This window comes from Hippoglossus stenolepis, chromosome 17, assembly GCF_022539355.2.
Source record: "Hippoglossus stenolepis isolate QCI-W04-F060 chromosome 17, HSTE1.2, whole genome shotgun sequence".
NCBI classification, from domain to species: Eukaryota; Metazoa; Chordata; class Actinopteri; order Pleuronectiformes; family Pleuronectidae; genus Hippoglossus; species Hippoglossus stenolepis.
In genome coordinates, this window is record NC_061499.1 from 8,448,259 (window position 1) to 8,464,219 (window position 15,961).

The following is a 15,961-nucleotide window of genomic DNA, read 5'->3' on the forward strand; positions in this document are numbered from 1 at the left end:
GAAATTTTTTTTTTCTGTTAGGATTTACGCGAGAAGAGGAAGAGGAGACGTATAGTGCACTAAAACGGCACGGGAGGAGAAGCGCATAAGGAGAGGTGGGAGAAACAGCCTGTAGGCTTTAGAAAGAGGGGCTGCAGCCCGGGGGAAGTGTGGATTTGAACCTCTGCCTCCCTCTCAATCACTCTTTTACAAGGGAGCGGGACGGAATAGAGAGATATTGACGGCGAGCATCGCGCAGACCCGGGCGGAGAGAGAGAGAGAGAGAGAGAGAGAGAGACAACCTGTGCGCCTCGTCCTCCTCCGTCCTCCCGCTCCATCCTGCGCTTTCCTCACTCTGGATGTTGACTGAATTCATTTTTCTTTTCGGATATGAAGGATTTATCTAGTCTGTGTTAGAAGGAGGGGGCAAGTAAAACCTCTCTCTCTTCCCCCCCTCTCTCTCTCCCTCTCCTTCTCCCTCTCTCTCGCTCTCTCTGTCTCTCTCCCTCTCTCCCCCCTGGTTCTCTGGATGTGAAGCAGCATGCGGCCCGGTGAGAGCTCAGAGGGCTCGCGCTCGGCTCGCGGAAGATGCGTTGACGCTGAGCATTTTACCGACAGCGGCTGTCTCGAGCACCCCTCGTCGGCACAGCGGCGGATGAAGAGGGGGACGACGGAGCGGAGGATGCGGGGGACGTGCGGGAGGATGACGGACCGAGGCGCGACGGCCACGCGCTGTTTTCTCTGGAGCCTGGTTCTCTGGTCGCTCTCGTCGCGCGCGCAAGGTAAGGGGGAAAGCGCACACGCACGCACGCACACACACGCATGCATTCAGTCAGTCAATCACGCGCAAAGGGTGAATACACGCCCTCACGCACGCTCCCACGCACGCACGCACGCACGCACAGTGACTGGTTCGTGAGTTTTTTCTCTTCTGCTGCAGTCACAAGACATATGCTGTGCGCGTGCGTGAGGTGTCTGTGCGTGTGTGTGAGTTAGAGGGGAGGTGTGTGTGTGTGTGTGTGTGGGGGCGTGCGTGCGTGCCTGCGTGCGTGCGTGCCTGGATGTATGGTTTGTTGCGGAGGAATAGAAACTGGCTTAAAGGGAGGATGGAGGAAAGAGGGAAAGAGGGAGAGAGGGATGGAACCGGCAACAGCCTCTTTCCCTCTTTCCTCATTTTGTGCTCCCTCCCTCCCTCTCTCTCTCTCTCCCTCCCTCCCTCTCTCTCTCCCTCCCTCCCTCCCTCTCTCCCTCTCTCTCTCTCTCTCTCTCTCTCTCTCTCTCTCTCTCTCTCTCTCTCTCTCAACCCCCCATCCTTCTCTTCAATACAGCCATTGAGCTGGTAGCCAATAAATATTCTTGCGGTAGCTCTTGGGCTGTGGCAGCGAACGTGAGCTGCTTATACCAAAGTGTGTGCGGGAATGTGTGTGTGTGTGTGTGTGTGTGTGTGTGTGTGTGTGTGTGTGTGTGTGTGTGTGTGAGTGTGTGAGTGTGAACGTGAGATGTATACAGTGATGAGACCCCAAGCCTTACACAGCATTTTATCGCCCCCCCCTCCCCAAAAAATATTTCTCCCCTCTTGCCCTTCTATTCATTTTCTGCTGCGTTTCACTCAAAGGATGTTATATAATGGTGGTGTCTCCCCCTCTCGCTCTGGAACACACACTTTCTGCCCTTGCACCCCCTCCCCAATCGCTCTCTCTCTTCTTTCATTCCCCTCGTCTCTCTCTCTCTCTCTCTCTCTCTCTCTCTCTCTCTCTCTCTCTCTCTCTCTCCTTCTCTATTTCCTATCCAGGGTGAAATAAAATGTTAAAATATTCACAGTATAGCACACTCTCTCTCTCTCTCTCTCCTGCCTTCTTTTGTCTGTCTGTATCTTGGTCGTCCTCTGCTTTCCATTTTTAGTTTCTCTCTTGATCCTTTTTCAGAAATGCTGCACATCACACACACACACACACACACACACACACACACACACACACACACACACACACACACACACACACACACACACACACACACACACACACACACAGATATACTGTATACACCCGTTGCTGCGTCAGGTGGTGCGGACACTAACTTGACTATTCATCACCGTATCGTGATAAGAAAAGACAGGAGGGTGGAGGAGGAAGTAGAGGAGGGAAGAGGTGCGTATATGAGAAAGAGAGGAAGAGGAGACAGGGCAGAGAATTGGGGGGAGTGAAATGGGGTGATGAAGAGGCGAGAGGAAAGCTAGAGGTGAGGGAGGGAAGGAGAGAGAGTTGAGTGACAAAGGGGGGAGACAACTATCAGGATAGAAAGAGGCTGAAGTTTAGAGGCTCAGGCTGGAGTGGGTTTCTAACCTCATACGTCAAAGTCGGTGAGTTTCTGATAAGATCCAGTCAGCTTGATTTTTGTCAGAAGACTTAATGTTGGGTTGAGAACCTGGTGAGACTGAGATTGTAGAATTGTCCAAGAAGGCAACAGAAACCCTCAAAAATCCTGCTATCGAGAAGCATTTGTCATCGTGGAAGTAACGTGTGCATGATCCTCGACTGTGAGGAGATGGCGTGTGGGCTGACTGAGCAGAAGTTCTATGGATTTCTACAGTGATTAGACGAATCGAACACTGGGGACGTCTAGACACTGGGCTTTGCTCCATCGCAGAATGCAGGATTGTAGTTTCACTCCTTTTCCAGCCTTTTTATGAACTTTTATGTTTCACTTTGAGGGGCTCGCGTGAGAGAGATTGTGATTTGTGAGGTGTCGACCGAACAAAGACGAGAGAGGTGGGATTTCCTCAGGCACAGGAGATCCAATTTGAAACCCTTTGGGGGCGCAGATCCTGGAACAGACTGTCCTCATGTTTCATATAGTTTTTAAAGGCTGAGCTGAGGAAGAATTCTAGTTAAACGCAAATTCTGATTAATAAAATGTCAAAGGTATAGATGCCAAGCAAGCAAATACAAATCTTTTTTTCAAAGTGTAGAGGCTCAAGAGAAAAAGTAAATAAATGTGTAATTAAATGTCCCCTTGATCCATGGTGACATTTTGAGAAACCAAGGCTATGAAAACAGAAAAAAAAAAAAAGCTGCGGAATTAAAACCAGCCACCAGCCAAATGCTCTTACATTTTGGCTGTGAATGGTAAATTAGACTACTCAAGTGGCCATTGGCAGGTAACCAATCATTGTATGGAGCCGCAATTCTGTTCTAAAAACCAATCTGGAAGGTAAAGTAATGAAACGGGCATTAATAGATTGACACGCTGCCGTAGCCATTGGACAAAAACGTTAATTTCTCAACTTGCTTAACACATTTGACTTGCAGTGCCAATTCCACAGTAATGGCATCTTTTGGGCTGATGAAAGGCTCCAACACTCCAGCTTCCACTGGACCCTGTTTTAGTATCTGACAGGTCATTATAAAGCATTTTTTGCTAATGTGCGAATGGCTCGTGGGAATGTAATTTAAAAAGCATAACATTGAACTTTGTTGAAGTTTCTTTTGACGTTGGGCGCCTTAAGAAACCGCCACACTCGTCCTCTCTTCTTCTTCTTCTTCTCACCCCTGATCCCCTCTTTTTACTGTTTCATCTGTTCTCCTCCTCTCCTCCCAGCTGCTCCGCTCAGCCTCAACTCCACCTCTCCTGTCTTCCCTTCTCCCATCCTCTCACTCCCCTGTTTTCCTCCCCCTCCGCTCGGCGCTTCCTCTCATCTCCCCCTCGCTCCTCCTTTCATCTGTCAGATTTGTCCCGTGGCTCCAGAGGCTTAATTTACTCACCAAACATATGAAATTGCACGTGTGTACATGCACTCAAGTAGAAGAAGAACCAAAAAAAACCCACACACATTTCCCGACGTCACTCCCAGACCCTGAATGTATTATGGGCACCATTCACACGCCTTAACAGCAAATCTCCGTCTTTTCAGCGCCATCTCCACGATTAACCTTATCACAGGTTTTTATTGACTGTATGGATTTCATCAGCACTCAATCACAGGACTAACACCGATCAATCATCTTGCACTAATTATCAATTAGACAGCCAGGTCATCCGTCTGTAGTCATCAGCGGGGTGAGGAATCGTAACCGTCCTGCAGAAGGCTGGACTTCAGCGAGTGACCAAGCAATTACCCCCCACGGCTAAAAATAGCTAATTTAATTTATATTGACGAGCCATGGAAATGTAGTGCTTTGTTCTTGCAACATGGCTAAATTGAAATTTATCAGTCGTCCCCCCGGTAGCATCTAGTAATTTAATGCCGGTCATCAGTTTTCGATTGGACGGGCTGTCAGGCGCAGCAAAATGCTCCTCCAACCAGGTTTTATAACCCATCGCTGGATATCAGAGATTGATTGGTGCAGTACACAACTGTGATGTTGATTATAAGTCATTGATGGATGTCGTCCATAATTATGCCACTGCTGATCATTTACCTGCATATTTTGGCGATCACGCTCCGCTGTCAGCCATCGATTGATACCCCGCGTGCGATTAATAGAACGGGTAATTGGTGAGCTCGGAGGCGTCCTGTTCTGTCGTTCTGTTTGGCACATTGAGCACTGTACACACACACAAGTCGTCTCCCGCTGAACATTAGCACAACACGGGCTCTCTAACCCACGTTTAATCCTGTGGCTTATGGTTGGTTTCTCGGGGAGGGAGATGTGTCTGTCGCAGCCTCTTGATCATAGAAATACTTTAGACTTATTAAGGAAGGGAGAGCGGATGGAGGGGTGAGGAGGAAGAGAGGGATGGGGACAGAGTAAGCCGAACATAAACCAGTTAATATTTCAGCCTCGTTCATCCCTCGACTTTGATATGAACACAATCTCACCTCTGTCCTCTCATCATTGTCTCTTCTTTAATCTCTCTTTCAGTCTTTTTACTTATTGTATTCATTTTCTGCCATTGCGTCCTCAGCTCCATTCTCTCCCCGGCTGTCCCCCCTGACTTTCACACACCTAATCCTCTCCTCTCTCCGTTTACAACCTCAACACCGAGAATTTGTAATCACTTGTTTTTTTTTTCTACTTCTCGCTTTTCACTCCCTCATAACCTCCTCCTCCTCCTCCTCTCCCGCTTTACTTTGCTGTCAAACATTTGATAACAATGCCGGGAGGAGCGTGACGTGGGAGTCGCACGGGGAAACATATGGGTGGTGATTTGACTGTGACACCCAGGATAGTTTCCTGTGTAATACCTCCTGTAAGCGTTGGTATTTTTCATATTTAACAAACAACGCGCTGCTTCCTTAACCGTAACCCAAGTGGGTTTGGTTACCTGAACACAACTCGGTGGCAGAGACATGCAGTCGGAGACTAAACCAACATTGACAGCGGACACATTCGCAGATTTATACAACATGAATATGCAATATATGTAAATATTTTCTGTAATATATCAATTACGATGTGTATGATCGTGATGCAAGCAGGATTTCCCCAAAAGCTTTCTTTCTCCTCAAGGCAAAATACATGCTTATGGATGTAATTCATGGGATAATGGTTGCCCCTAACCCTGAAGAGCAAGTGTGAGTGTGTGTTGCTTCATATTTTTTAATGAATCTGAAGTCTTTGATATTTTACAGCATCAGAGGGCATTTGACTTTCAGTTCCAGTGACTTTTTCTATTTAATTTATGCTCTCTGTAACCCTTTTTTTCTCACTTTTCCCTTGCATATGTATCCCTGCGTTTATTCCTATTTCGTAAAATTTCACTCCTCCGCTCTCAGTTTGTTTTTTCCCCCTCTCCATCCATCCTCCTCCACCTCTAATCACCAATTCTTCTCTCCTGCTTCCTCCTTCCAACATCCACCCATGCTGAATTTGTAATCACCACCTTTCTGTCATCCCACATCTGTCTCCTCTTTCCCTCTCTCCGCCTTTCTTTTTCCTATTTTCATTCTTCCATTAGTCTTGCCTGTCCTCTCCACTCCCCCCCCAGCTCCTACTCTTAGTGAATTTGTTATGTGTTGATTGTAATAGGTGGGCACTCACAGGGTACAGATCTGTGGATCTCACATGGCCATTTCCTCTCCTTTCCAACGACAGAGAACACGTTTCATCCCTGCACACAGATTGCCCCCTAATTATGTGCTTTTAAAGATCTCCAGAGCCAAATCTGCTCCAGTATTTCAGATCTGTGTTTGCCCGTTGGGGTTTTTAGAAATGTCAGCGTGCACATATTTAGCTGCCTCTGCTGTCAACAGGCTGTTAAATTAAAAGAAGCGATCACTTTGCCGTGCAAATATTAACAAAGAGACACTGCACTAAAGTCACTGTAGCTTTTCCAGGTGTTCTGAGACACTGTGGGGCCATAAAAGCTTTTTGGAATATGCCATTTCTTTTCCTTTTATAGTCTAAATGTGCATTTACGTAAGCGTAATAAGTATAATCATAATCAAGTATAATTGGGTAAAAAACATGGTGGTTTTGTGCAGAAGCTGTAAAGATAGCACAACAATGGACTTAACCGTAAACAACAAACTGTGTCTACATGCACGCAAACGCAAATCACATCCATTGGTTTCAAGTTGAACCACGATTAATTATTCCAAATGGGAAACGAGGTTCTCATTGAAAAGCCATCAAACTGTGAAAGTCATCTGTGTTTTCCAGTTACTCAGAATGTGACTTTTGAGACATATGAGGTTTCCGCAGAGCACAGGCACGTTGCGTGTCTCACGCACACGCACGCGCACGCCCACAATCTGTCAGCCCTCTGTAGCCTCTTCATTATTTCAAAGATGATTAGAAGTAGACATGACGTGAACATGTTGAGCAGGCGGACACATGCACGCACACAGGCACACTCGCGCGCGCACACACACACACACTTGCACATGCAAACTAATAAATACACACAAATATGTTGGGTACACCGAGATAGCATGTGTTACCCTGAGGGTGTGACCGCAAACGGACTCAAATACATGCAAGCACACAAGTGCACAAGCACACACACATGTGCAGGGACAGGCACAGGCACACAAACACACACACATACTCTCTCTGATGCGTTACGTGAAAGGCAGATGATAAATTAACAAAGACAGACAGCCTTATATCCAGCTGCTGCTCCCTGTTGGGGGGGTGTGTGTGTGTGTGTGTGTGTGTGTGAGTGTCTGTGTGTGTGTGTGAGAGGTGCTGGTAAATATTCCTTGTAAAGAAACATTCAACACGACCAGTATGGACAGAGGAGAAGGAATTGCAGTTTGAAGTAAAAGGAGAAGTACTGTGTATAGGAGGATGGATGGATGGACACAGTAAAGAGCAGTGTGGGGCAAAGGTTCGATCCCCGGTGACAGCCAGAGTCTGTCCCTGTCAGACTGTCCTTGAGGAAGATACTGATGCCTTTAATGACTGTGTGCTGCCCCCTGGGGAAAATATATACTGCAGCTGACATGAAATCCCTACAAGACCAACAGCACAGCAGAGCAGGACCTGAATAATAACAAATAATTCAGAGAAGAGGAAAAGAAAACAGAAAAGATTGTGCATTATTGTTCTTGTGTTGATAGCTTCGTCAAACCATTTTGCTGTCATGGCAACCAGCTGCTAACTGGAGCTAAATAAATGAAATATCAGTCCCATCCCCTCCCCTTTGGTTCATACCTATTTTAATAAATTGGATGGCAGCTTCTTCTTCTTCTTCGCTGCCTTTTAAGTTACTCATCCTGGATGTGAGGGAAACAAAAACAGCCTTTCTTGCTTTGGTTTATTCTAAAGCCAATAAGCAAAAGTAAATTTAGAATGAATGCAAATTACTATCTAAAATAACAATTGTTCTTATTTTTGAACCATTAAATCCAAGCGCTGCAACAAGTTCTTTAAATGGGTAGCGAATGATTTGTGTGTAGCAATAAAATATCTTGGGAATAGCGTTTTGTTAATTGTACTCGTGGCTTCAAAACACCTTTTTGGGTGCTTCTTTTGATTGTTCCATTAGAGATGTTCAAAATCTACATGAGTACAATTTAGATTTACAAGTTTTTATTCTTATTATAATGCTGTATCTTCCATGTTTAGCCAATGGAAACATGTTTGTGTGTGCAAATAATTAACCAGACGGGACCATCCATACTCATGAATATAACATGAAGCTTTCATTTATTAGATTACTTACGATCTGCTCCCCCATCATAAAGGTTTTGTAAGATCTTTTCTGTTTATATAAGTGTACATTCACAGACACTACTTTTAATACTTTATATTGCCTTACATCGCATTTTACTCAGAAGTAAATGTATTATGCAGCAATTGTATTATGGATATTCAGGTATTAGTAGCAAGATTAATAGATAACCCTAACCCTTTTAATATCATTTCATCTGTCCCTATGTTGCACACAAAATATTTAAGAGGCATTCGATATAATTAATACCAGCCCTCATTACTAACATGCAAGTACCAGATTCATATAAACTGTCTATTTTTAACAAAACCAATGATTTTCTCCAGTGTGGGTGTGAGAAAACATCTGCTATGTGGGATGCTCATGCATTAAATGCATTAGCTGCTGCTAACGTAAAAAGCCTCAAGGGACATTTCAATAGGCACCTATAATGGTTCCTGTATTTTTTTGAATATTCAATCACTCTTATAATTATTCTTACGTGTGTTAAATGAAGTGGTTATACAGGCATGTGCTTAGTGGTTTTATAGAACAGCCTGGTCTCTAAAGAAATACACAACTGCACAACACACACCTACCCCAGACACATACACACAAGCATGAAGTTAATTGGATTAGTCGGTTTGTGAGACAGATGAACTCCCCGTGAACCCCGATATCTTTGCTTTTTGAAACTGCATTAAGTACTGTAGTGGGTTTAATTAATCCTACAGGGGGCATCTGGTAATCACCGTGTAACAAAACACATATGTTGTGTTGTTATAATAAAACAAAACAACCACTATAGTATTTCTGGTACAACTGGGTATTGGGAGAGCGTGAGAAAGAGAGCAGCAGCGGGTGCTTTTTTGTCTATGTTTTTAGACCTGGTGTGTGATGACAGGTATGCCCATGTGCCCCAAACCCACAGAAACATAGCTGTCAGCAGACATCACACGCACTTTGTTACCTAAATACACAATCGCACCAGCTCAACACCTCATGCCGTAATGCTCATGAGATCGGCCTATTCTCTCATTATGGTATTGCATGGATGCCCTGTACCCTGTAGTTAAATAACCCTGCTGGATTTCCGTCAGCAGCATTTTACGACACATCTAAATCTTTGCAAGATGCCGTTTGGATTATTATCATTACTATAATTGTGCAGTTATACTCATGCATATGCACCTTTGCCTCCTCTTCTAGTCTTGGCTAGAAGTCTCCAAGCTCTGCAGGTGATGCATTTCCTGTCTGAGTCTTGCGCCTTGGGAGCCTTTTTGTTCTGTTGGTTATTCTCTCTATATATGTGTGTGTGTGTGTGTGTTTGTGCGCGCAGGAAGCCTCTGTGTGCATGTGTGCACGTGCGCGTTTGTCAGCTTCTTTCCCAGAGAAGACTCATTTCCCCAGCAGGCCCTGTCAGGCTGTTTCTGGGCGCACTCAGTTCACAGCTGGAGGCTACTGCTGTCACTTCTTCTCCTCTCCTCTCCTCTTCTCTCCCCTCCTCATCATCCACTTACCTTCTTGTCAGTCACTACACTGGAAAGGCTACGCACCCCCATGCAACACTTTTTTGTGCAGCTTTCTACAAAACACGTTAAAGTGAAGGGGAATGAGTCCTTCATAGTTGGCAATACAATTGCTACAAAGAGACTGGGCCGCCAAACAGTTGCACAGAGAGTCAAATTTTTACTCCATTTTTTTAGCCCAAGTCGTCACTAAAATTACTGTTTTCAAAAGCTTTCATGCTTGAGTGGCCACCAGCATGTCCCAAAAAGGAGGACACCTCTGCAGGGCAGACAGGGATAGAAACCAAAACAGCTCCAGTCACAGTGTGTGTTTTTGTATGTGTGTACATGTACATATACCCACACTACTATAAATAACTCTCAAGCACAAACATGGCTTTTGTATATGGACTTCAAAGCAAAAAAAAGACGTAGAGCAAATGTCAGCAAAGTGGACGTTGAAGTGGAAATTATTCTGTACAACAAAAAAAACATAATAAACTGGTGTTTGAGTTATTGACATGTGCAAATATACATTTGTGCTTTGCAGGGAAATTAAGTTTGCATCTGCAGTACATTAGAGAGGTGACGGCGTGCAGCCTTTGTCCACCTCGCACATAAAAGCTCAGCAGGGTGTTGCAGCGGACACAAGTAAACGTTTTGATCTTTGACACCGGCCGTCTGTTTCTTGCACACTCCGACCCTACCCCACTTTCTCTCTCGCTCTCTCGCTCTCTTGCGCTCTCTCTCTCTCTCTCTCTCACTGTCTCTCTCACTGTCTCGCTGCCCCTCTCGCCAAGCGGCAGTAGGTCAGACAGGGAGCAGATGCTCAGCCATACGACCACAACCAAACCTGACACCACAAAGTAACGCACACTCCCATTCTGTCATCCTACCTTCCTTTTAATGTATGTTGTCTCTGTAAGATATTTATCACCTGTCTCCACGTGGGTTCAGTAAATTTAGCTAATAGAATCCCCCTCAACAAACTTCTGGCATTTATTTTCTGATAAGACAGCTTAGTGTGAATTCTCCAGGGATGGCAAATGATAAAGATAATCATTAAGTTAAAAGATGTCTTCTTTGGCAAGCTTCCTGTGATACACTTTGTTTCTGCTGCATTTGGTGCCAGCGTTCCTTTGGATTTTATGTGGTTTCAGAAAAATAAGCCAATAGTTAAGTGGTTCTTTGGCTTGAAAGTCATGGTAAACAATTTTATTTCCATTTTGTTGCTAATGGAAAACCATAGCCGTGTTTTTGGTTGGGACTCGGGTTCTCTTCACTTTTCCAAAAATGGTAGTGAATTCTAATAAGGTACAACACATACAAAGCTTTGTTAACATTATAAGCAAAACACCCCTGTACGATCATAGTAAAATATGTGTTTGAATAATTTTATACATCAATGAAAACAATATGTAAAAGAAGATTTTTAAAAATCTCAAGGTGGAACAGCAGCAAGTAATGTCAGTGTTGTATTTTGTACTATTAGATGTTTTAATAGGGCAAAGTGACATTATTACAAATGATAACCTGATTCATAATTCGCATTTTAATAAATATTGAATACAAACTGTGTATGAAACACACAGTGTCATCGTATCACTTCATCTCCTCCAAAAGACAGTTTGGCATTAACATTTACGTTATTGAATTATACTGCAGAACTGTTATGAACATCCCAATGCCACAAGCAATATGCACTCACAGCAACTCTCAGCTTTGCCAAGTGATGTTTTCACCTTGCCTCTGCAATCTCCTGGAGGTAATTTACTGTATATCCTCCAACAAACAAAGGAAGCAGAAGGCTATTCTAAGTACTCGTCAATGTCCAAATGGCTGCTGGAGGTTGAGCTGAAATGAGTTTCTCAGATCAAATGAAACAGAACCATAAAGGGATAAAAGGGATTGAGAGATAAAAGGGTTTGAGTCAGTGGATCAGAATTGCGCCTTTACAGAACAGAAATCAACAAAATTAAAATCCATTCGTCCGGGAGGAACGCGGGACTCTACCTAGGTCATGGAGGTCACCGTGTTCACAAAAAGGCCTTTCTCTCGACTTCACAGAGCCGATCAGGTTCCCTTTCTTCGAGAGCATTTTTGTGGCAACCAACAAAAGCGGCCAGCCAGGAGCGCACAAAGCATCTCTGCTTCCATTTTAAAACTTGTGCAGTTTGCCGACAGAGATGACTGGGAATGAGGTGATGACATCAGGAAAAGAACCGTAGAAACACAGAGAGGATAAACAAACTTTTCTTGAGGCATTATTTATTATTAATGAGTCTAACTTGTATGGACCATTTGTTATGCATGCCGACTGACACAAAGTGTTTGAAGGCAACGTTAGCTAAGAGTCGAACGTGAGTAAATTCGGCCTGCAGATGTGAAACACGCCAGCATCTGCCTGACCAGTTTGTTCTGATCTGAAAAGCTACTTTGGCTGTAAATGAAACAGGCCGGGAACATTTAGAAAACCCCAGCCACCGAGGTTTAATTATTAATTTGATTCCTTTTGCATATGCATGCAGTATTTAACTTAAATTACTGTACACATTTAAGCACTTGTGTTGCTCTGGTTAAGCCATTAGCCTAGTTCAGTCATTTATTTGTGTGATCAGTTACAGTTGAAAGTACAGAACAACTGTTGGCGTGCATGATGGACTCATGGATCATATGGATTCATTAGTCTTTCCAATTTATGCTAATTGTACTGGGAGAGTGATGCAGGTTTAGGTTTTATAACGGAAGATGTGAGCAAGAGCCACAGGTCAAACCAAAGATAACTGTTGGTTGCTGTAATGTGTGTATCGAGAAAAGGTCTGTTTCCTCTATAGAAAGGCTGATTCAACTGTGAGCTGCAATGTTCCTACCGACCTCTCCAATTATGAGAAGTAATAAATCAAATTAATGACACATCTAACCTTAATATAATCTTGATCTTAATACAGTGCCAACCATTTTTAGAAGATTTAAAATACAACATATTTGTGTCTTGTTATTTCTCAAAAAACATACAATGAAATGCCATGTGGAACAACTTATAACATTATTGTACGCAAAGTGCAAAATGATAAAGACTGATGGATTTATTGGATTAACTCGTACGGCTGCATCTGCCCTGTTTTAGTTTGAAAACTTGAGGGTTATGTTTAAGTCTGGATGAGCAGTAGCTGAGGCTTTCGGATAAAAGGGCGCAGACATCCATGTCCACTTCCTGATTGGTTCTGGTCAGTCTTGACTCGACCAACAGTGCAACCTGGATAAGGAACTACAAACCATACTAACCCTTACTTTCAACAGTAGTTCCAGTTTGTTGTTGGTCCAAGAAAAGTAGTCCCAGGTCGTACTTTTTACCGTAGCTGTTCCTTGTTTATACTATTTTCATTGTATAGTCTTAGGAAAGCTATGCATCACTGTGTATGACCTGATTCTCCGTGATGGAGATCCTTCCCTCAGTTCTAATCCTTCTATGGATTCCTGTATCTTTCCCTTTGTATCTACACGGCAACACCTTCTGTATGTTTATTTATTTAAAACAGGAAGCAGATAGTAATGGTCACAAATTATTTAAGGAAGCATCAGCTATTGAGGTGAGGCTTTGCTATAGACTATACAGTTGAAATAAAAACAGCTAAATAGATGAGTCAGAGCCAATGAAGACTAGGGTTAGAATAGATTTATATTGATGTGTAGACTTCCTTTAAAAAGCATCATGACTATTACAAATAAATAAAAACACAAATCATTAATAGTGCGGTAATTCTGTGTAGTTGAGTGAGGCTGTGTGGACAAACTAAAGGACCTGTGGGGTTTAAGTTCCTATGTCAGCAAGCACCCTGCTTGGTTAAGGCTCCATGAATACGCTGCGCCTTTCATTTTTTTACATGGAAGGTATTTCTTTGCTTTGGGAATTGTTATGTTGTGCCTGATGTGCAGCCATTCAACTTAATGCACCATGATACAGTGTCAACTGAGCTTGTGCTGTGGTCTATCTCTGCCGGAATTGCCGACTTCTGAGAATCAGTTGACAAACATGACATTTTAATCTTCATGGTGTGTAACGAGGGGAGGTTAGGGATTTGATTTAACCGCTTATGAAACAAAACTCATTTGGACTTGTGAATGACAAACATATATCCCCGGTAGACGTGGCGCTTGTGTGCCCATCCACCCGTACACTCCACCGTTTGTGGCTGCGATTGAATATACTGCTCATCGCATTACGTTCTTTCATGATGTGCTGAGCGGGAGATATGTCTAACCGGCTTTCATGGCACTTTTATATACAGATATTGGAGTAGTTTGATCATAATGAAAGAATAAGGAACAAAGTCAAGGGTAGGCTTGTTAATGAACCTCATTATCCCAGTACGTTTACCCTCTCCCTATAGCTCTACTCTATTTATGTTTGCTTGATTGATCATATCGTTTTGATATTGATATAGTAAAAACCTTTTCATATCGAAGACCCGTGTTTTTTTTTTATATTACGAGGACTTTGTTTGCTTTTGTGATTGGCCTGTAGACCACAAGAGGCTGACGAGCACCCCGTAGAGAGGATTAATAGCATTCTAGTTTTCTTCCAGGTGATGTTTGCACTTTCTCCAAACACTAGTATATTGTAATTTTGATTTTTCAAAAATAATGACTCGAGAGAAGCACGTAGAAACAGTTTTTGAAGGCTTACAGCTCTTACCCGATAGTTGACCGTCTCTCCCCTTGGAGAAACTTGCTCGCCTTTCAGCTCTTCCATAAGCTTTGTATAAAAACCCATAGATAACTTTGAACAGTACAGAACTCCCCTTTGAGATGGATTCTACTCTTAACCTAATTAGTTATATTGTTTAAAATGTTGAAACACCAAAGATTATATGAATACCAAAGGCTTCCACCCTCTCTTTGCATATGTAAGAAAACCTCTAATAGCCTTCTGCTATCCTGAAAAGCTACATGACGCAGGGGGAGAAATCCAGACGTAATAAAGGGTTGCAAATTACAATAGCAGCTATATGAGAGGCAGTTGTATTGTGAATTTCTTAGCTCTTTGAAATTATACAAAAATAGAATTCAGTAAAAGAATAGCGCTTCGTTTGTACTTGCTGACGGCTGAAAGTGTCCCCACTTTAATTTGGTCTAGATGGAGGTAAATTGACCCCTGATGTCGCTGTGCGTGCCCTGGGAGTGAAGAGTTATGAGCACGAACACCGGGAGGAAATAGGTGTAGCGGGGTCCTAAGTACCGATATAACTGCGGTGGAAACAGTGGGAAGCTGAAATTATAATCGCACCTCCTCTCTGCGGCTCAGCGGGCTCTCAGGAACCTGCCAGCATCACATTTAACACACATAGAAAGACTAGACACACTCAAGCACTAATGTAGACAGTAGCAGACAGTCCGCCTCGAACACCAACATATAATCTGCATTCACACCCACTCACGGACGCACAAAACCACACACACACCCCCAGACCACCTACGAAACTGATATGGCTGCTTAATTTTTTAGCATTGCCCTTGTTTCTTCTGCAATTTGACACCAAATTGTGTATTTGTTAAAAACGTGCAGCTTATTTTCATTGCGGAGGGAATTAATTCCGTTCATGCATTCATGCAACGGTTGCCAACATTGCGATTAAGGCTCTACTCCAATTACTGTAAGCTGATACGTTCATAAATTCTCCATAATAAACCTGTTTATTCAGATTTTCTGAACCCTAATGTGCATGTGGTGTTTTTTTTTCCACATCGTTCCTGTAAAATCCATATACCTTGTGCAATTTGCGCTGTTACTGTTGCAAACCCTATACTCAGCTGTTGCAATCTCAGCAGCTTGGACATTAAGTCTCTATTTTAACGATCTAAGTGCACGGTCTAAAGCGCATTGAGCAAGGATGTGTCTGAATCCACTTTTTCTAGTTCAACAGTGGATAAAAAGGCCCAAACATGCGACACATGGATCAAAGCGGTTGTAGTTAGTCTTTCAATTCGTTATTGGGTGATTTTTGGGTGTAACCAGCAATAAACCAATCAGAATGCCATCTCTCAATCGCTTTACAGGTGAGGTGGGATTGCTGAGATTCTGCTTCTAAACAGGTCTGTTTGACTATCTGTTGCCATGATTGGTCAAATAATTAATAATCAATCAATTAATTTATCCTTACTGCTTCCTCCCCTGTGTGTGTAACAAGCTGTGTTCCCGCATTGTGCAACCATCTATGTACAGTAGGTGCATATTACTATTCATCAGTGAGATTCTGCACCATCGACTTCAGACCAGGTTTTTGTTATTCAAGCACACAGTCTCTTTCCGCTGCCTCCAGACAGCAATGCGCCAACAATGCGTCTGACCACAACTCATTTAAAGACCAATATGC

At 43.2% G+C, this 15,961-nt stretch overlaps 1 protein-coding gene across 1 annotated transcript in view; it reads left to right on the forward strand.

The window, feature by feature from the left end:
* The first annotated feature begins 515 nt into the window (after positions 1 to 515).
* Positions 516 to 15,961, forward strand: part of csmd3b (CUB and Sushi multiple domains 3b) — a 318,096-nt gene continuing 302,650 nt past the window's right edge. Inside the window, exon 1 of the mRNA XM_047344329.1 lies at positions 516 to 761. Within this exon, the coding sequence (XP_047200285.1) occupies positions 521 to 761 (241 nt within the window). The 5' untranslated portion in view covers positions 516 to 520. The remainder of the gene's footprint in view (positions 762 to 15,961) is intronic.